This window comes from Leuciscus leuciscus (assembly GCF_965113295.1).
Source record: "Leuciscus leuciscus genome assembly, chromosome: 5".
NCBI classification, from domain to species: domain Eukaryota; kingdom Metazoa; phylum Chordata; class Actinopteri; order Cypriniformes; family Leuciscidae; genus Leuciscus; species Leuciscus leuciscus.
Genome location: NC_138729.1, coordinates 29840174 through 29861603, shown reverse-complemented (window position 1 = coordinate 29861603; position 21430 = coordinate 29840174). Strand labels below are relative to the sequence as shown.

At 38.3% G+C, this 21430-nt stretch overlaps 1 protein-coding gene and 1 long non-coding RNA gene across 2 annotated transcripts in view; one reads left to right on the top strand and one right to left on the bottom strand.

Moving 5' to 3' along the window:
* Positions 1-21430, bottom strand: part of LOC309498361 — a 205525-nt gene that overhangs the window by 104422 nt on the left and 79673 nt on the right. The gene's annotated exons all lie outside the window — the stretch shown is intronic.
* ar (androgen receptor) overlaps positions 3922-21430 on the top strand; it is a 106906-nt gene continuing 89397 nt past the window's right edge. Inside the window, exon 1 of the mRNA XM_082169029.1 lies at positions 3922-6274. Coding sequence (XP_082025155.1) covers positions 4875-6274 — 1400 coding nt within the window. The 5' untranslated portion in view covers positions 3922-4874. The remainder of the gene's footprint in view (positions 6275-21430) is intronic.

The window sequence follows — 21430 nt, the reverse complement described above, 5'->3', positions numbered from 1 at the left end:
TTGGGTTCAAAATCGACCACAATTAGGTACAAAATTAGTTGTTCTAATTTAGCAGACTTCAAGTATACCAATTTAGTATACTAAAAGTACAATTTTAGTATTTATATTAAGTACATTAATATGTAAATGTATTGGTAGTATACTTAGCATTAAATAAATGTGTTTCAAATACATTTTAGTATATTTATTTTTCACTTGGTAAGGAAGAGGTAACAATCTAAAACATTGAGAGAACAAAACAGACACACCTACTCAAACACACTCTCACAGACACTATCTTTGGGGACCCTCCATAGACGTAATGTTTTTTAAACTGTACAAACTGTATATTCTGTCCCTTTACACTAATCCTAACCCTAAACCTACCCATCACAGAAAACTTTCTTTTTACATTTTCCCAAAAATTCTGTATGATTTAAGAAGCTTGTTTCCGCATGGGGACCTCAATTTATATCCCCACGGTGAAACAAGTCCCCACTGGAACACACACACACACACACACACACACACACACACACACACACACACACACACACACACACACACACACACACACACACACACACACACACACACACACACACACACACACACACACACACACACACACACACACACTACAATACAATACATTATTATTACACACTGAACTAAATGAACTGGTGTGGCTGTAACAATATGGAAAGAATTGAGCCAATCAGATTGGTTAAGCTCTGATATAGCATTCCTGTTCATGTTTGTTACATTTTTATTGAATTTTGATGTTATGTGTAACCAAATGTCTTTCTCTGTGTTCTGTTTTGACTGTAGTAAATTAATGCAAAAACTGACACTTCAAAAAAAAATCTAAACCTTGACAGAAAGTAGTCTTTGTCAATGCCAAATGTCAATGTCAAATTTATTTCTAAAGCACATTTTAAAACAACTTATTCCAGGGACACACTTAACGACTAGCTGAAACATTCTAAGACTGAACTGGACACACTTACAGACCATTTCCAAAGACTGGAGCAGATTTTAAACACCGGCTGTGAACACCGACTGAACACAACTGTCTCTGACTCGGTGCATTTGGGCATGATCAGTCATAAGTATGAAATTACATTCATTATCGGCCTTATAGTTGTTAAGTGTGTCCCCGGCTTAAGTTGACCAAAGTGCTTTACTTTAACACATAACAACATTCAAAACATAACAAAACAATAAAAAGAGATTATATTAATCTCTATAATACATTAAAATCCAAAGAAAACAAATGAGATTTTAGTTTAGATTTAAGGCTCGACAGATAAGTATGCGCCAGTCCGTTCAAATATTAAAAAAATCTTGCGACAATACTGGCCTATTTACTTAGCATAGGTGGTGAAATGTAGAAAGAGAGAGATTGCCTCATTTATCATTTATCAGCGTTGGACTGGTCCTTGGGGATGAAGGAACACCAGCAACCTCAAAAACTGCTTTATAGGCACTTAAAAACATACGCACATTCACCTTAGTGGCTCTTTACTGTCTGTCTGCTATCAGTTTGTAATGCAAAATTTAATCTGACATATAAGGAGTTTCAATTAAATGTTTTTTTCACTTATATCACAGAGCACAAAACAAACACAGACTTTTATCAAATCACTTAAATTAGCTTTCCTGGTAAAATGAGTGTTTATTTGATCTATAAAGTTGTGTATTTTTATAACCGTTTTAGGGTTTTAGATGTTAAGGTATTAATGCAACAAAGTTGCATTCTTTATGTCTAAGTGAAACAGTGTATTTTAAAGTTTATTGATTGGTCCCTGTGGCAAGCAGGACGAGGCCAAGGTCTGTGAAAGAACGGCGACGCCGGTGAGCGCCACCTGCGTGCTGCAGTGGTCTTGTATCTCTCATGGAGGAGCTTCGGAAGCATAAGGAGCGACGACAGTGAAGGATGAGAGAGGACCAGGCCTGGACTGTGCGTTGTGTTTATGTTTTATAATGTGTGAGGCAGTCCTCAGCAGTGTTGGGGAAAGTAACTTTGAAAAGTAATGTATTACAATATTGTGTTACTCCCTTAAAAAGTAACTAATTGCGCTTCTCAGTTACTTTTTTTTAGAAAAGTAATTTGTTACGTTACTTTTTTTCACCTGGGCTGGGCTTGTTTTTTTATAACAAAAAAGTTATATTATCCATTTTGGATAACGGAAGAATAGGATGCAGGAGAAAAAAGTTTAACACTTACTTGATAAAAAAAAAATCTAAATAGAATTTTTTTTTTTATCTAATAAAAAAAAAAGCTCAAGTTACTTACTCAAAGTTCGCCTAATTCGTTTTTTATTATAGTGTTTGTGAACGTTCGCCGGTTCCCGCCTCTTTCTTCCCACAACAACTAACTTCATTACAGTCCCTTTCACTTCTGGTGCCTCACTGTAACCAAGAATTTTAAGGGGACTAGTTGAAATAGATTTTTGTGGTAATCAACACCTGACACATGTGCTGTTTAACTTGTTTAACTTGTAGGGGCCTACAGAATCTGGAATATTCTTTTCACATAATATTAGCAGGTCTACATAACCTTCAAAACTATTTCAGATAAATAGAAGATTTCTTTTTAAACAGAATAAATGGTATGCACTTTGCCGTAATGCTTAGAGTATATGTGGAATTTCAGTTACTAAGCAACAGGTGCTACACACACATGCGGACACGCACTCGAGCGGATGGGATAGAGCAAAAATAAGCGAGGGATTGGTAGAACGCCGATTCCTAATGATAAATAAAAAATGTGATGATGAGACATGATAAACAAAAAACATTTCAGCCTCAACTGATAAACAATACAACTGAGCACTTTCCCTTCAACTAAGTCAATCTCAGGCCAAAACCAAACCGAACCGAACAACAGCCCTCTCAACTTCCATCCCTCATTTTGGATTCTGACCAATTCATTCTGAATAAGCCATTCTCAATAACCTCAAACACTTCACTGCAGCATTTCTCATTCAAATCAAACAGCGTTCATGACAATTCAGGACTGCAAATGCAATATCCTTTCTCTGCATTGCATACGTGGCACGCTCGTTGCTTATGTGAAGGCTTCTCTTAACTCTTGCTTATAGGGCATCGTTTATGCAAGGAAATAATTTTGTGTGACACCATGTGACATGACTGAGACCTTTGTTGCAATGTGATCAGTGTTGAGACAGCTGACAACAGGAATTAATAATGAATAGCCTTATTTCACTGAGGACCATAACATCCCCTGAACCTTCTGACAAATAAAATAATAAAGGTCACAGGAAATTACAGTGAATAAAAGGGTTATTAAGAAATGTCCTTGTCTTTGCAGTCAAATAAGTTCTAGGATTATAATAATATATTACTTGTAGTACAATGGTCTTTCGATTAAACCGGTCCTCATGGCTGGATGTGAATGAGAAGCCACCTCAGGACCCCACAGTTGCATTACCCTTCAGTAAGATATAATTATTGTCATGTTATGTTGCTCATCTTCTGAACGTTAGTGATGCCTTGCCTTTATCAAAGGAACAACAGTCCAAGTAAAAAGATAGTGATTTCATGGAATTATAGGCTGCAAAGTTAATTTATCCAACATATTCTGACTCTCTCTCTTTCTCATTTTATTGAGTCAGTCACATTTCCCATATTTCAAATTCCCATCTCAATTGAAAAATGCACATCCTCTCTGATGACATTTGAAATGTTTACAAAACTAAATTATCCTAATTAATTCAATTCTGTAGTCTAATTTAATAAAACTGTCCGTTAAAATACACACATCAAATAATTTCATGTGATTTCATATTTAATTTAATTGACATTAAATGTCCAGACAGGAACATTTACTGCAGCAAGGTTAGGCTAAATACTGCCATCTCCTTAAAAAAATAAAATAAAATAAAATAAAATACCAACAATCTATTTTGCTCTTCAAGTGGCTTATTTTGTGGATTTAACAGTCCCGTTGTGGATTTAGTGTGTGCTCAGTAATAAAGCCCCCCTTAAAGTGCGCACGTGCAGTTTCTCATAGAGCACTGTAGAGCTCATTGATTTCATTGTAGCCTATTTTTCACCTATTTTAAACCTATGATATTTATAGGCTATACATCATCAGTGTTTTATTTTAATACGTTTAAAGTGAGTTGTGATCCCCTGGTCTTATTTGCAGTGAGCTCTTATTTAGGCTACCCGTATAACTGGCGCCGTTCCTGTGACTGTATTATTTAGTCCTGACAGTTAAAGCGCTCAAGGACTTTCCCGAGCAAACTCTCCGTAAAATTACTGCTTACCCCGACAAAACACCGTGACACAGCAATATTACCTGCGAATGTACCCAGGAGAGTACCTGACACGAGAAAAAAAGGGCTGTAATTACTTAAAAGAGGAAAGTGTAGGCTGTTATGATGCGCCCAGAGAACTGTAGCAACAGCCGCTTCGGCTCGGATTGATGATTGTAAACAGACAGCGCAAAATCTTATCGCTTGTTCTCAAGTAACGTTAGACGGAAAACTACTCGAGCAGCGGAGAGAAATTCCCTCCCCCGGGCCCCGGACTGGTTCACTTTCTCATCCGCTTATTTATGGATAAGACGTGTCTGACTTGACGCTCTGATGATCGGATGCCCCAAACGGTTGTTGGCGTGCATTTTCGGAAAACTTTTCTCGTTGACGTTTATTAAGAGCCGCCTATGCGTGTCCTCTGCGATTACACGAGCGTTCGTTTGATTATTTTTTGCTTACACACTCTCGCCCTGCGCAGCTCCTTCTTGTCTGACTGGAACTTTTTCTAAGTATTTCGTCGATGAACTTGTTGCGGTGAGTCACCTTTAAACCCTCACGGGTTGTGTGTTGTACTGTTTCTAGACTATTGAGCTTCCGTTCGGGTTGATGGACGCTTGCGAGTCCCCAGACGCAGTTTTTCACGGATCTTACCAAAGCGTTTTTCAAAACGTGCGCGTCAAAAGAGCGAGTAACACCGAGATTTTGGACATTTCTAGCTCCAAGAAGTGCGGCTTCCTGCAGACCGCGTCGAGGGACATGCGTTTAAGCAAGCTGTCCCCCCGCAGAGGAATAATATGCTGCCCCGAAAAAGAGTGCGAGAGTACGACTTCGGTGATACAGGCAGCGGCAAGCCGTATTAATTTTCTCAAGAGTTCAACAGTAAGCAAAAGCGACACATCTCTGTCATCTAACGGCTCGGGCCGCGCAGACGCCACCGAAAGCAGCGGCAGTCGCGCATGTTTCCTTCGGGGCGCTGAGAGCGGACAGAAGGGCTACGGTGCAGCTGAAGTTCACAAGCGCGAGTTGGGCTCGGGCCGTGACGCAAGTGTGGCGAGTAGTAGTCGCGCATGCAGCAGCAGCACCATTTCGGAGACAGCGCGAGAGCTGTGTAGAGCCGTGTCCGTGTCTTTGGGCTTAGCTATGGAGTCCAGCGAACTAGGCGAGGTGGGACCGCACCATGCACCGCCACCACCGCCCCTGACCACTGAAAGTAGTAGAGATGAAATGTATTTGCCTGTGCTCGACTGCTCAGTGAGCGAACCTGAGGAAGGAGCGAAAGACAGAGAGTACGCTCTCGCGACGGGACAGAGAGACAGAGGCTTAGAGCTGCGAGGCAGGGACAAAATGCTCGGGATGTTTAAAAGTGGCGACCTAGCAGGTGAGGTGACAACCTTGCAGTACAGCAACGCGTCTAGATCACACTTAACATCAGGTGTGCAGGAGGTGCATGAGTTCGCCAGAATGTCCGGGGACATTGCCAACCTGAGTTCAGAAGGTACGGCAGCGAGGACAGCACCGGATATGGACGCGACGCACGCGGCTTCGTGCCAGTTCGAACAACTGTTGCCCGCGAGCATGGCCCATTTCGTCCACCCGGAGTTCGAAAACGGACAGAGCCAAAGCTTCGCGAAGCCCTCGGCGATGTCCGGGGAGTTTACGGGGCCTGTGGAGAATTACGTGAATCACTATAACGCCAGAATTAAGGCAGAGATGATGCCCCGTGAACTGAATGACACCTGGGCGTACCCGCATAGGTACGCTGATGACTCTAACGGCCAGTACGGGCCTCCAAAACAGAGGACCACTTACGCTACTGGCCATGAGACGCCGTTTATTTGTAACCCATACGAGTACGGCCAAAGCGGGTCTCTGGTTGCGCGGGAGCGACCTCCGCCCGAACAGTGGTACCCGGTCGGGATGTTGGCCCGTCCCCCGTACCCTAACGTGCCCCGCGTAAAAAACGAGGTGGGCGAATGGCTGGATGTAACATCGTTAACAGATGGCAGGTAAGAAGGGGCACTGCTTTTCCTTTTTCTTTGGCTACTACAATCAATAACTTTGTTGAGAAAGTTAATAAATAGCACATACATAGACATTGAATGGCGTTTGAGCAATAAAATAAAATAACACGTGCGTCTTTGTACCCCGCAATGCGACCGTATAGAGGACAATTAAAGAGTTAGTCCGACTTGTAGACATTATTTATATATTTATTTGAAGTTGATAAATTAACACATAACCGAAATGATCAAGAAATAATGCACGTGATGTATGGGCATTTTGAAAAACTTATTTGAAGGGCATATAATTAAGTTGTTTAGGGATTTTCAACCTGTACAGACCCAGATATTTTCAACCTGTACAAACCCAGGGACCACAGTATGAAAAGCTTTTTATTTTATTTTTTATAACATTTAATAACTGTAATTAATATGAATAAAATAGGCTATGAATAAAATATTATATTATATTATATTATATTATATTATATTATATTATATTATATTATATTATATTATGCTGTGATCCCTGTGTGGCTGAGAATAATATCAGTTTAAATATGTTCATTCAAATAGTTAGATATGTAGTGCAATACTTTAGAGAAGTCTTTTTTTTATATATATCTTCACCCCGTGTAGTACGTTCACACGGACCCATGGTTTCTTGTGACGTTTCAGTTTTGTATGTTCTTTATAAGATTGCTATTAATGGATCAGGATCAGTTAGCCTCAGGGCCATTAGCACGAAAGTAAATTTATAATTCCAGGAGGAAGTGTTAATTTGCTTGAAGTTCCTCTCTTTATGTCTGCCAATAAACCAGAGACAGCTGAACACATTAATACAGTATCCAAGTCTCTAACACAGAGGCCAGCCTCCTCCCTCAGGGTTGCTGGGTTCCAGGGATACTGCCATCAAGGCAACCCCACACGGTTGTGTCCAAATGCCTCAGAACTCCTATCATTGATCTTCGCTGTATTCTCATTCTATTTCTCAGTCATTCACACATTTGATCACTCACAGACTATACATGGAAACGGCACATTTTGATTCACACACCGACACACTGGTCCAACTGTCGGCTTATGCTTTTAAATTGACAGGCTTTACCTAAATTTCATTGCTCTGAGAGGTTAGGAATTTTTTCCTTTTTCCTTAATAGGTTGTTGTTTTGATATCTCAAAGTGGCAACATTTGTGGTTTTACAACATGCTCTATGTACAGTATAAATAAATCTAATTTGAGTGACTTGACTGAAGGCTGACAGTTGACAGTTTAGCTGTTCTAAAAAAACAAAGTCAGACCTGTGCTGGCTGGAACAAAAGCAGGACGATGATAAGAACATATGCGGGAGACTGAAATGAAACTACCTAAAACTCTGAGTACTGAGAAAATTAGAAACGGTATCTCTGTATTTGTCTAAAGAATCTGAGCGAGAGTTTGGTAGTTCAGTCTGAGGCATTTTTTCCGAGTTTTTTTTTTTCTCTCCTAAAAGTAATTTGAGCTTAGTTGTGTGTTTAACCTTTGAATCTTTGGGGTTTTTGATCTTTTTGGAAAAAAAATACATAGTTTCAGACACCAGCCAGAACATGAAACTGGCACACACAGACCCAAATAATGAGTGAAAGTGTGAGAGACTTTGGTCTTGACCTGATATCACACATAATACATCTTCTGAACATGAGTCTTAGAACACAAAGCCACATTCAGGCAGAAAAAGTGGTCTGTTAATACCACAATCAAGTTTGAGGGGTAAATTGTATTTATTTTAGTTGGAATTGTTCGCACTCATATGTACAGTATTAATAGTTTGTGATAGTCTGCTTGACCACCAACTGTATTTTAAGGGGATTTTTCCTTTCAAAACATTGATCGTTTTAATAAGCATTGAGTTTGATGAATGGATGGTGCATAAAAAGACAAACTCTCAAAGGTTGGATGACCACTGAAGATAGCCGAGTTAGTTGTACATATTTGATTTGTCTGAAGAAACGGACAAAAAGGGAGAGAGGGGTGGGCTTGTGAAAAGAGTTTTTGTGTATGCATGTCTCTGTTATGTAATAATCTTAAGTACACCTTGGTCAAATTTAGTTCTGGTTAAACATCATTCCAAATAATGCAAAGGTTCTTTACAAAGCGTTCTAGTGGAACATCACATGGGGCTTGTACCCCATTGCACTAGAGTTCTGAGAACCCTCTGTTGTGTCAGTGTTCTTATTTCAGCCTGGTCTCAATGTGTATTAGTACGTAATAACATTTATTAACACTTAAGTAAAAAACGTGCATTTTTGTATGTTTGGATAGATTCTGAAATGTACAATAGCCTATAGGCCTAGACGTATTGACAACATTTAAAATGTAAAAATTATTACGTATTTACAGCTAATGAAACAAAATATTTACGATTCTTTATATTTATGTAGTTGGACTTTTACCGTTTTATAGAAAACTTTTATTTATATATTTTATATTATTTAAATTTTAGCAACAATATAGAATAAAGAAAAATATATTTTGAGCTGCTAATCCCACTCCCACCTCTAAACCTATAAACATTTCTTTAAAATATGGTGCTATAAAGAAAAATTACAGACAGACAAATGCAATCACAGTAATTTACATTTACATTTATTCATTTAGCAGACGCTTTTATCCAAAGCGACTTACAAATGAGAACAATAGAAGCAGTTAAACTAACAGTAGGACAACAATATACAAGTGCTGTGACCCTTCTCAGTTTAATCTAACACAGTACATGTAAAACAATTTTTTAAATAAATGGAATAGAAGAGAAAGTGTTAGTATTACTGGATCAAGTGCTGCCGAAAAAGATGCGTCTTCAGCCGTTTCTTGAAAATGGCGACGGACTCAGCAGCTCTGGTTGAGTAAGGCAGATCATTCCACCAACAGTCATGGTAAAGGTCCAAGAAAGAGATTTAGTGGCTCTTTGAGATGGCACCACAAGACGACGTTCGCTTGCAGAGCGCAAGTTTCTTAATGGCACATAAGTCTGAAGTAGTGAGTTTAGGTAAAAGGGAGCATAGCCAGTGGTTGTTCAGGCAAACGTCAGTGACTTGATTTTGATGCGAGCGGCAACTGGCAACCAGTGCAGTTTTGTAAGGAGAGGTGTGATGTGTGCTCTCTTCGGCTCGTTAAAGACCACTCTAGCTGCAGAATTTTTGATCAGTTACAGAGGTTTGACAATGCAAGTTGAAAGACCAGCCAGCAGAGCATTACAATAGTCCAGTCTGGATAGAACAAGCAATTTATTTTTTACAAAAATGTCAAAAGCGGTACCAAAAGTAGTCCAAATGACGGCAGTATATAATAGTTTTGTATGAGGTACAGAGCACAATTTAAGTTATTAATTGCTGGAAATCATATTCCGATCCACTCTGTGAAGGCACACATTTCTCATTCAAACGCACATACCGAAACACGGCATGTCGCAATCTGTGACTAAAGCCGGGTACACACTGTGCGATTTATATTTGTCCTTTACGATTGTTTCTTGTCAGACTGTACGAACATGAACCCCGATGTGATCCATGTCACACCGTAGATCTGAGTTGTCATAGATGTCAGACTTAAAACGGACGCACACTAGAAAACTCATCCGGAATTTTACATCATTAATCAATGACACGTTAGGTGACCATGAGCTGAATTACAAATCTTTAATGCTAATTTTGGTCATGGCTTGTCTCGAAAAAGACAGTCGTCGTAGGAGTAGTCACACTGCAGGAAGCAAAATTAGATCGCAACGGTCATTAATCGGCTGTAGGTGAACGTGTCAAACTAACAACCAAAGACTCTTTTAGGATTTACAAAATTTGTCTGACACGGCCAAATCGTGGCCAAAATTGTACAGTGAGAACCCAAGCCATATTTAGTTTGACATATTCACCGACAGTCGATTAAAATGACTGTTGCGATAAAATTTGACAAATTCTGGCAGTGTCAGATGATTTGACTCGCAGTTATGCAGCGTGACTTCTCATACGACGACCGTCAAATTGTCTTTGTTTTTCAAGACACCATGCCCAAAATTAAAGTTTTGCTAAAGTAATTAAAGATTTCTTTGTAGCCACCATTTCAATCCTGCATGTAATGCATCTCACAGTCACCGAACGTGTCATTGATTGATGATGTAATACTTTGGACGAGTTTTATTGTGTGCGTCCGTTTTTAATGCGTCTTGACTGTCTGACATTAATGACAACTGATACCTTACAGTGTGACATAGCTTACAGCGATGATCATGTTCATACAGTCTGACAAGGAACAATCGTAAAGGACTATTATAAATCACACAGTGTGCACCCGGGAGCAAACAAACTTTAATATCATATCGTAAAGCTTATTGAGGTGACAATTTCTGAATTTATAACGAGTCCAGGACTCGACGTTTGCGGTCACTGCTGAGAATGGAGATGAAGATCGCTGAATAAAGGCTGGAATTTGGGTCTGTTCCTCAGAATCTGAAGATTTGGCTTACAGCGCACGGATAAAATTGATTACTGTAACTTGTGATTCTATATTGCGTTTTTAATGTATTTTAATTATTCTATTGCCAATCCTAATATGGTACTGTTTAGTACCATTTTTCTTAAGATTAAGGTTATTTTTAAAGCCATATAAATGTTGAAATTGATCGCAGTTATACTGTAATGTGAATGTTTATAATGTAAAAAAAAAATCTATTTAATTATTTTCATAGAAACATCAGTACCAGTATTAGTATCAGTGATTAGTAACTGTGAAATTATTATAATATACAAATATTTGTTAGGAAATGGCACCACCACTTACTCCAGCTGAGATGCTACAGGGCAAAGAGAGATGCAGATCCTTGTTTTTGTTGAGGAAATTAACAAAGGAATTTGGGATTTTTTTTTTTTATTGTTTTGAAACAATATTATATAGGTGCAGTTCCACACATTACTGATGGCAAACCATGCAGGACAATGACAAAAAGTTCATCCACTGAACCTGTTAACACTGGTGATCCACCCTGTTATACTCCGTTCCACCCTGTTATGCTCCTTTCCACCCTGTTAGACAAGTCATTTAAAATAATAATTTGACAGCAACGTTAAATGTTTGGCTTTTGACCTATTTTGTGAGGTGAGGAGCACTAACAGCATATATATGTTTTTGAGCCAATTTTTATTATTATTTACCATCCTATTTGCAAAAATGGGCACATAAAGTACCTGTTTTTAATAATCAAGACATGTACTATTCATCAAAAATTGTTTTGCTTGTTTCAAGAAAAAAAAAAAATCTAAGATGGCATAAGGGACATATACTATCCAAAAAAAGCTCATTATTGTTTAACATTTACATTATTAACATGTTGTGATAACTATGTATATGTCCCTAACAGGGTGGAATATTTTCATGGATAGTGTCTGAACAGTCTACCCATAATTATTTTTTGAGTCCCTGAGCTTGACCAATATGTATTCCTTATAGTTAAACTTGCCACTATTTTGGTAGAATACTAAAAACATGAAAATCATGTACTTTTTCCCCCCAACACTTATGAAGCCAAATTGTCACCGCATACCAGGAATGACCCACCTGTGAAATGGAAGTTAAGCACTGAGAAAAGCACCACATCTTAAACGCATTAAACAGCGCAAGTATTTGTCTGTCAGTCAGCAACAGTATCTGACAGAGCATCTGACAGAGCAAGCTGCTTTAAACTTCTTAACTATATCTTACCAGTTATTTTGAAGCCCTTAATATAAGCTTGTGTCATGTTTAGGACAAATTGTACTATGTACTTTAACTGCAGCAGCTAACACTGCTTCCTCCGCTGTTTTTCAGATGTGCTTGTATCAAACTACTGTATTGATATAAACAGTATTGCCTCATTCCATATCGTGTCAAAAAAATATATCAATTTTTTATTATATTGTACAAACTCGATATACCGCCCAGCCCTACCGTATCCAGACACATTATTTTAAACTAACCATTCGGAGACGTCCTGCTGTATCCGCTGAGTTGCAACATGCAGGTGCTTCTCCATCCGGATCCGATTCTGGGTCAAACTGGAAAGCTTGAACAACTGCGTGTCTACGAGCCATTGCGATACATCCACTGTAAACATTAGCGCTTGGCTCATTGTGGGACTGGCTTGTAGTGCCTGTAATTCTGCACCAAGGCTGAATTTCGGGAAAGAGACTTCAGATACAGTAGGGGACCACTAAGGCCTATATAAAACCATCCAAAAAGCTGCATGTCATAGGACCTTTAATAAATGCGATTGAAAAAATAATGTCATTGACATGACAATTGAATAAAATAGAATCAAATAATTCAGGCCATGATTTCACTATTCTTGAATATGAATTTGTACACATTTGTACGTTTGGAAAGTTGTTCAAATATGTTTCACGTTTCACAGTGTATGCAAACTATATGTTATATATGTGGTGGAACCCTGTACAAATACGTAATAATTATTATGAGATCACGTTGCTTATTAACAGTCATATTTAAAGTGTGTCTAATGTGCTGAACTACAGTGCTACAGGCATACAGGACACTGGCAGTGCTCAGAACAAATAATTGTTTAAAGGGATAGTTCACCCAACAATGAAAATTATGCCATGTTGTTTTAAACCTCTATGACTTTCTTTCTTCTGTGGAACACAAAGTGTATTTTAAAACATGTTTTTGATTTGTCCATACAATGAAAATAAGTGGGGTCCAGTGTTTTCTAGACTTCAACATTCTTTTCTCTTCCACAGAAGAAAAGAAGTTATACAGGTTTGGAACAATATGAGGGTGAGTAAATGATGACTGAAAAATGAAAAATGTACCTAATTGTCATCATTATTTATTTTCACCCTCATGGCGTTTCAAACCCTTATGTTTATTTCTTTGGAAAACAAAAGGAGGATTTTTGAAAAATCTTTATAAAGCTCTTTCTTATGCAATGAGAGTTCATACTGACATGACAGTGTCTGTCAAACAATAATAATAAAAAAAGCTTTGTGTGAGAAATAGCTGGTGTGTGGTGGGCGTCATGGAGCAATATGGCTGCCGTCACATTATCAAGGTGGATGCTGCACATTGGTTGTGGTTTAGGAGATCCCCCCCTTCCATATGTAAAGTGTTTTGAATACCCAGAAAAGCGCTATATAAATGTAACAATTTATTATTATTATTATTATAGAAAGAAAATCTGATCTTCCTCTCCACTGAAGCCTGAAAGGTCATTTACATGTTCATTCAGTACATTTGACTCAATTGATGGCTATGTAATGACAAAAGGATGATTAAATAATTACATAATTTTAATAATTTTGTTCTGGGTGCCTCCTGTATGTCGTGTTACATAATGTGCGCTGTTTGCTGCGGAAAAATCATCTGCATGTTCACTGGAGATTAGGCTTTCAATCCTCTGTTTGTGTTCGATCTGGTAATGTGTAGGTTTATAAACTTGTCTCTGGAATATTGCCCTTTTTTATATATATTATAAAACAAGTAGTAGCCTACCAGCCATCACTGCCATCAACAGCACAGGCTCTCTGGAAATACATGACACAGCAACCTTGTCACATGACCTTCTTTGAAGTTTTTTAATCTTTCATAAAGAAGTTCGTAATCTTTCATAAAAACATAATAACTTGTTCTGCCTCTGAAAAACCATGTAGAAACAACTTTTCCCAATCCAGTAAAACATTTTCTCATTTATTATCCTGGAAATCACAATTTGGGAATAAAATGGGCTGTGAATGCCATTTCCTATTGACTTTGCAATTGCAATTGCATTGTGACATTAACACCACAATATGAAGTTGTGATATAAGCTTTTATAAGAGCTATTGCTATGTGTAGTATTCATTACCCTACAAAATTAAAACACAAGATGTAGTCTAAGAAACCAAATTGTCTTAAAGATGTTTCCTGTTGTTGAACTGTCATTTTATCTTAGCCGATCACAATTTAACGAACATACAGATACATTAAAAAAGAGAAACAATGATGTCTATTATCTATGCAGCAGTCCCTGGATACTGTTTCTAATTTATGGTGATTCAAACGGCATTGTATTTTTGAGGTACTTGATTTGAGGAACTTGAGGTATGACATATGCTCCTAATGCCCCGTTTACACCTGGTATTAAAGTCCCCCTGCAGTTATCCCTTAAAACTCATATTTGATCACCAAAATTACATAATTAAATGTTTTTTTTTCCTGTGGGAAAAAAAAGTCTTCATGCCTTAAAATACCTTGAATGTAACTCTACACCCTTGCTTCATTTAGTACATGGATCCATAGATACGCAAATTAGCCCCGCCTCACACTCTCATTACAGGCAAATAATGGATTAAATGGTGAAACTCTTGGCAGCAACCCCTAATCAAGCAGGTGATGATCCATATGAAAGGCTGCAATTTGCTTTTGTCTTGGTTGTTTAGATGATTCTGACAAAAAAATGGGTATACACCTTTGACATCAGATGCCTTGATCTGTACTTAACCACTATCTTTCTGTTGCTGCTTTGTGTTAGAGGTTGTAGTGATAGCTTGATCAGATTCAGAACCGTCTCTGTTATATTAGGTAACTTATCAATATGATTGAGACCATATTCCCTTGATTATTAGCCATTGAATGGAATTATTGTTTCAGGATTGGCTGTCTAATGAGTCTGTATGCTCTGCAGGTAAATGTGCTTACATGAACAAAGTCCATAACAGCTTCTAAGTAGATTTGTCATGGTACCAGAATTCCAGTAGTCGGTACCAATACCAGTAAAATTTTAACGGTTCTCTGTACCAATTTGGGTCCCATAGCAAAAACTGTTGGAACTATTTTACTATTTAATTTACTAACTAATTAACTAAATATTAAATGAGGTTATTATGATGATAATAATTATAAGTAAATAATATATTTAAACAGCATTTTGCCATCAAATGTTTATAAGTAAACATTGTTTATAGAAAGATAAAGTGAAAAAATAGTTAATGCACATCTATTTTGACACACAGATTGTTTTGTCCTTCTGTTGCTAAGATTATATCACTGTCAATTATTGCATTTTCGGATTCAGTCACGCCTTTAAGTACAGTAGTAAATCTAGAAACTTTGCAGTGTACTGAGCAGCATGAAAACAAAACCTTTACCCAAACAGTATATGGGTTATAAACAGAAAGCGAGCAAAGAGCACTGTACTGTATTAAATGATAAGCTATTTCTTCACAATAGCTGTTTATTCAGCGTAGTGAAGGATCTCCCCCATTGATATCCATTCTGAAAAATGGCCTCTTGTCTCCTTCCCTGAGTACTGCCAAAAGCAGCAAAGTTAGTTTTTACACTTTTTTGGCTAAAGGTTGCAGGCTTGCCTTCCAGTGACAAAATTGTTTTACTCTAAATATACTCTCATTGGGAACAATACTTAGAGTTTGTATCTTTATATATATGTTAACATTACCTACTGTGCATTCTCTTAATTAATTATATATATATATATATATATATATATATATAATTAAGAGAATGCAGAGTAGGTAATGTTGGGACAGGTAAGACTAATTTACAGCTTACCACCTCAATGTGTTGTAGTCAAGCATGCCACAGAAGCCCTGAAAAGTGAAGCCAAAGCGTCTCGATCGCCCCCCAGTGACTGGTCCTAGTATAGGTCATAAAACCCCGCCTCCCCATGTTATTTAACGGCACTAACTAAACAATTAAATTACACTTCTTTTTTCCAAAGATGGTTTCTGTCATTTACTGTAGTTTTTATCACACTGATGTAAGTTCAAGTGTTTGTTTTTAAAATAAGTATACTTTTAGTTAGTTATTTGATGCGGTGGTGTGACGTCATGATTGACAGCTGTGATTGACAGGTTCTCTGAGCGAAGTAGTCACTGAAGCACCAACAAACTTTTTTTCGGGATCTTCGGAGGACTGAGGAGATTGGAGCTTTAAATGTAATATCTACATTTCTATAATTAATTTTTAAAAAGTGCAGGAGCGTGTGCTTGCGATTGATTCTGCGAGAGTGAGGGCGGAGCATTGATTTTGCGGCTTTACTTTCTGCTCACTACTGCGCAGATCTGGTCCCGAGATCGCTACTGCGCAGACTCATGGGGTGCTTCTCATTTCTTATTTGTGCATCCTCGTTTCCTTTCCTCGCTTCCTTTCCTCGCGTCTCAGCTCCTCCCCCTGTAGGATACGAGGGAAGGCTGCAAGGAAAGAAAAGGAGGACAGAGGAATCGAATGAAAGCTTTTTTTAGACATTGGAATACTTGATCACTCGAGCATCACTTCACCGCGTCATCAGCAGCGCTCAAAGGATCTGCCCTTATGTTGTTGAAGTTTGTTTATTTAAGAAATTCATAATAAATATTAATAAAGCAAGATACCCTATTGAAATATGTGAGATGTGTGGTTTATATATACTGCAAAGGTAAAGTATAAATAAAAATTATTGTGACCGATGTGAAGGGGGCGGAGAATTTATACGTGCGTCACGTTTAGGCGATAAAACTCTTCCGCATAGGATACACCTGTGTATCCTCGCTCATGACTCCTCAGGAAGCCTCCTCACTCCTCAATCCTCAACTCCTCACGGTGCAATTAGATAATTGAGATGTCCTTCAAGATGGCTGAGCTCGATCGGTTTCCGGCATAGACAGTATAGGAAATGGACACAGCGACCCTGTCTATAGACTTCAACGGAGAAAAGTGAAGTCAATTAGAAGCACTCACTTCCTGATGGCTGAGCGTACTGCGCAGACTCAAACTGAGCTTGACGACGTAGATGTGACGTGAGCAGCCTGTCTGACAGTTGTAAGTCTTCTAGTAGCTGTGCCAAGAGAAATCTGAATCATTCCCTTCCGAATCTTGCAGAGACGGAGAGCGTGAGTAGCAGCTGTCCATGAGCTAGGAGCAGGAGCAACTTTATGACTCTATATGGGCTTCTCCCTTGACTTTATGCCTCCACGTCCCCCTGATTGCCTGCGAGCTTCTCCTCCTGTCTCTATGGTAATTTATCTACTGTGCGACAGAGAGTCTGCTTCTACGGGGCCATAACGTAAGATACAAGGTAATGGAACCTTTTATACATTGTCGTGGTTCTTTAGAAATAAACAATGGATAAATAGAGTCTTTAAACGCCATGTAAAGTTATTCGCTGTCAAAGTGATGGCAAAATGAATGGGAGTCAATGGAATGTTAACAGCAGGTGATGGCTTGCTAACCAATGGCGGCCCCCGGGAAAGGTACGTTTTCCGGGTGCTGGATTACCCCCTTGGTTTCCAGGTCATAGGATGGAGGACGGAGGAGGGAGGAGACGAGGAGGGATATTGAGAAGTACCCGGTCCCAAGATGACAGCGCCATATTGGGACACTGGCGGCTTTACTTCTCACCAATGGAAGAGAGCGAAGGGGTGTCGTCCATCTTTTTTTACAGTCTATGGTTGTTGTATTTAATAATAGGCGTTGTGTAATATTGTTTATTGTATTGTACATTGATTGTACATTGTTCATTATAAGAAAATAGACAATATCGATGTTTTCTTTCTTTGGCTTTCAGGTTTTACCAGTAAAAATAAGACTTGAATGACTATGAGTGCCTAGTGAAAAATAAATGTACTTAATTGTATTTAAAATACATTGATTTATTTGATAAGTATACCAGAAATACATTGACATATCTATGTACTAACTGGAAATACACTGTAAATGTAGTTATTTATTTCATGCTTCTATCAAGCACAAACTTAGTACACTATAAATTAATTTGTAAAGAAGGATACGTTTTTTAAATGCATTTGGGGAAGGATTGAATATATATTTATCTTTAAGAAAGTACACTTCTTAATTCCATCTACAACATGTTTGAAACTTGTTTAAAGTGATTATCATAATGATTTTCTCTGAGCACCAAAAAAAATAAAAATAAAAATAAATATGACCTAACGCACACACACACACACACAAATATGTATATATAATATAAACTAACTGGACGAAACCTTTGAAAGAGGTTGCCCACTTCAGAACCACAATGACATGCCCATGCTCACTCAGCACAACAACTAGTCTCGGTAAGGGATGAATGAGGCAACTCATCTTATGACCCTGTAGATGTATGAAGTCCATACTAATGTTTGTCTGTGGGGATTGTTTGTATGTTTTCATATCATTAAAGTAAACAAAGCATCTGTATGAGTTCTCACCTAAGACCAGTGATGGGAATAGCGGCGTTATAAATAAAGAGCGTTGCTAACGGTGTTATTTTTTTAGTAACGAGTAATCAAACGAATGACTGTTTCCCCCGTTACAACGCCGTTACCGTTACTGACAATAAAATGCGGCGTTACTATAATTAATTATTTATGAGGCGCCAGACTGGACAAAAGTGAAGCGAACACAGACTGAGAGAGAGACTGAGAGTGTCCGAGCATTATTTAGTTTGTTAATAAATAAATTACAGCATTAGAATAATCTCTGAAGCTTACTGGTATCATCTGCAACGTTTTAATTTTAACGTTTACATGGTTATAAAAAAAATAAAATAAAATAACCTGCAGGGAACGTTCCCAGAAAACATCTTTGTTTGACAGGTTGTGAACACGTGCGGCAAACACGCCTAGAATTTGGCTTAAATTGCTCTGATGATGACGTTCTCTGTAGGTTATAAAAATAAAAGCCCAAAATATTATATTTTATTATAATTATTATTATTTATTTTGGTACATTGTTCAGTATTATATTGAGAGCACTTCTTGTTAAATTGTTTATTTTTGTGAGGAAGAAAATACTTCAAGTAGGCTACAGTATGTCTACCAGTTGTGAAGTTGTGTGACAGTTTTATCATTTAAATTTGCACTACAAAGAGTGCATGTATATTTTTTATTATTATTTATTCATTTTTGGTACATTTCTTAAGCATAATTTATTTTTAGACTTATTTGTTGGCCAGTTGTGGTCTGTGCAATAAATATAAAAAGTTCTAAACCATCTATTGGGCCCTATCTTGTACTCAGCGCAATTGACTTTGTACACCGATGCATGTATCATTACTATTTTGCACCCGATCAACGCACAGCAGACTTTTCCCTCCACAGACGCACGTCGGTAAATTAGGGAATGAATTTGCGCTCCTGGGGGCGGTTCAGCGAAAAGAGGAGGCGTGTTCCGCCGCAAACGTTTCCTGGTGCTATTTTGCAGTTTTAGAAAACAATTCCGCTACAGACCAGGAAAAACCTAGTCTAAAGTCAGTGGCGCGTTATTCAGATGCTATTTTAAGTGTGCATGCTTGGCCATTTTGTAGCGTGCGCACAACGCGCATACACTTTGCTTCTCTCACAGATGCAGCAGTTCACATTTTTGCAAACCATACATAATTACAAGGAAAATTACCACATGAGGGAAATCATTGTGATGTAGATGAAGAAGTGAAAAATAGGCATAAATCTTGCTTACACATTTACCCAAATTATAATACGCCTGTTTAACCGAAGCTAATTTGGGTGGGTTCCTCCCATCCCCATACAATGTCACTTCTCTGTCTTTTTTACGACCCTGATGAGAACGTTGGTCTCATCGGCTGTGAACCGCTTCTGGTGTGCGCCTGGCATATCCGCCATTATAATTGCAATCCGCCATGGAACAAGCGCGTCTGCTCTTAAAGGGATGGTTCGGAGTAAAATCAACCTAGGGTCTTTTGCACCGTGATCTCGAGCCAAACACCCCCCAGAAGCCTTTTTTCCCTTGGTTGAACATAATTAAAGTTAGAGCTTATTTAGAGAAATCAGCCGGATGGCTTAGTGCAGGTGCTAACGGATCCAAGGTTGTATTTCGTAAAATTACCCCACTAATAATGCCCGGAATGGTACCAAACTTCTACAGTAGTACAACAAATAGGTTCTGTACTCATAAAACGAGGCATTGGAAAGTTTGTAAGTACATCAGGAGTTTATTTAAATAACACTTGCCTGACAGCTCATGGTACTGCTAACCCGTACGTAGATGTCACTTCAGTGGTTTGAGAAAAGCACGGAAAAGTCCTGGCAGAAAGCGATGCATAAGGATCACATTCTTTGTATTGATATTTGTTTGTTCCTTCGCCCCCTAAATGGGTCTGAAGGATTGTAATAAATTGATTTTAACATAGGCCTAAATATACAGGATGTTTGTTCAGTGAAAGGGGCAGTTTTTGTATATGTTTGATAAGTCATTCTCTCCTCACCTTACATTCACGGGCTGTGAAATGGAATTCACCAAAATCGGTTTTGCTGTATACTTTTGCTAAACAACTGAACTCGCTACAGTGCACACTTTTGGGAATCTGTGTTGCAGATTTGGCACATTTCTCAGAGGGAAAACTTTAGAGTCTAGAAGCTCATTGCAGCTAAAGACACAAGTCTCACCATATATTTCAAATCTGATGCTATGTAATTTTTTAAGATGAGACTTTGTTTTTGTGCAAACCAAAGAAAATGTGAGGTATGAACTGAAGCATCTAGTTTGTTTCTGCTAACAGGTGCTGTAAGGGCAGAATTTCCAAACACAACTTTTGCCTACAGCACAAATTTAACAATGAGCAATTTGCAAATAAAATGATTTCATTTGTTAAATTACTACTTGAGTCATTTATTTTTGTTGAATCCTCTGTTGACCTAGACTGGGTATTTGATTTCACCTTGCAGCTCAGGCTGCAAACCTGTACAGTCTTCTATCCTGCTTCCGTTACAAATCTGTGGGGACCAATCACAAACTGGCTTATCCACCTGGCGCGCTATTGGCGGGTTTAATCCAATCCAATTCCTTTTAACCTCTCGATGATGCTCAATCAATGGCTTCTTTAGTTTAGCAAACAAATCGCTCGAGTGGGTGTAAATACCACTCACTTTCATGTTTTTTTTTTTTCACAATTGCTCGATGCCATTGCTGCTTCTGCAAACAACTGATCAATCCTACAAACCAACATGTTTGTTGACACGTTTCCTGCCTGGAGTTTTCGCTGCAAAGTACGTCACCCGGATCGTTGGTCTGATTGGTTGAAGTGACTGTCCAATTGTGTACAGAGTCATTTGTAGAGAAAATACAGAGCAGACTCCCCAGACTAATGTTCAATCTTAAAAGATTGAGCTTGGTCTGGTGATAGCCAGACTACTGTTGACCTGTTA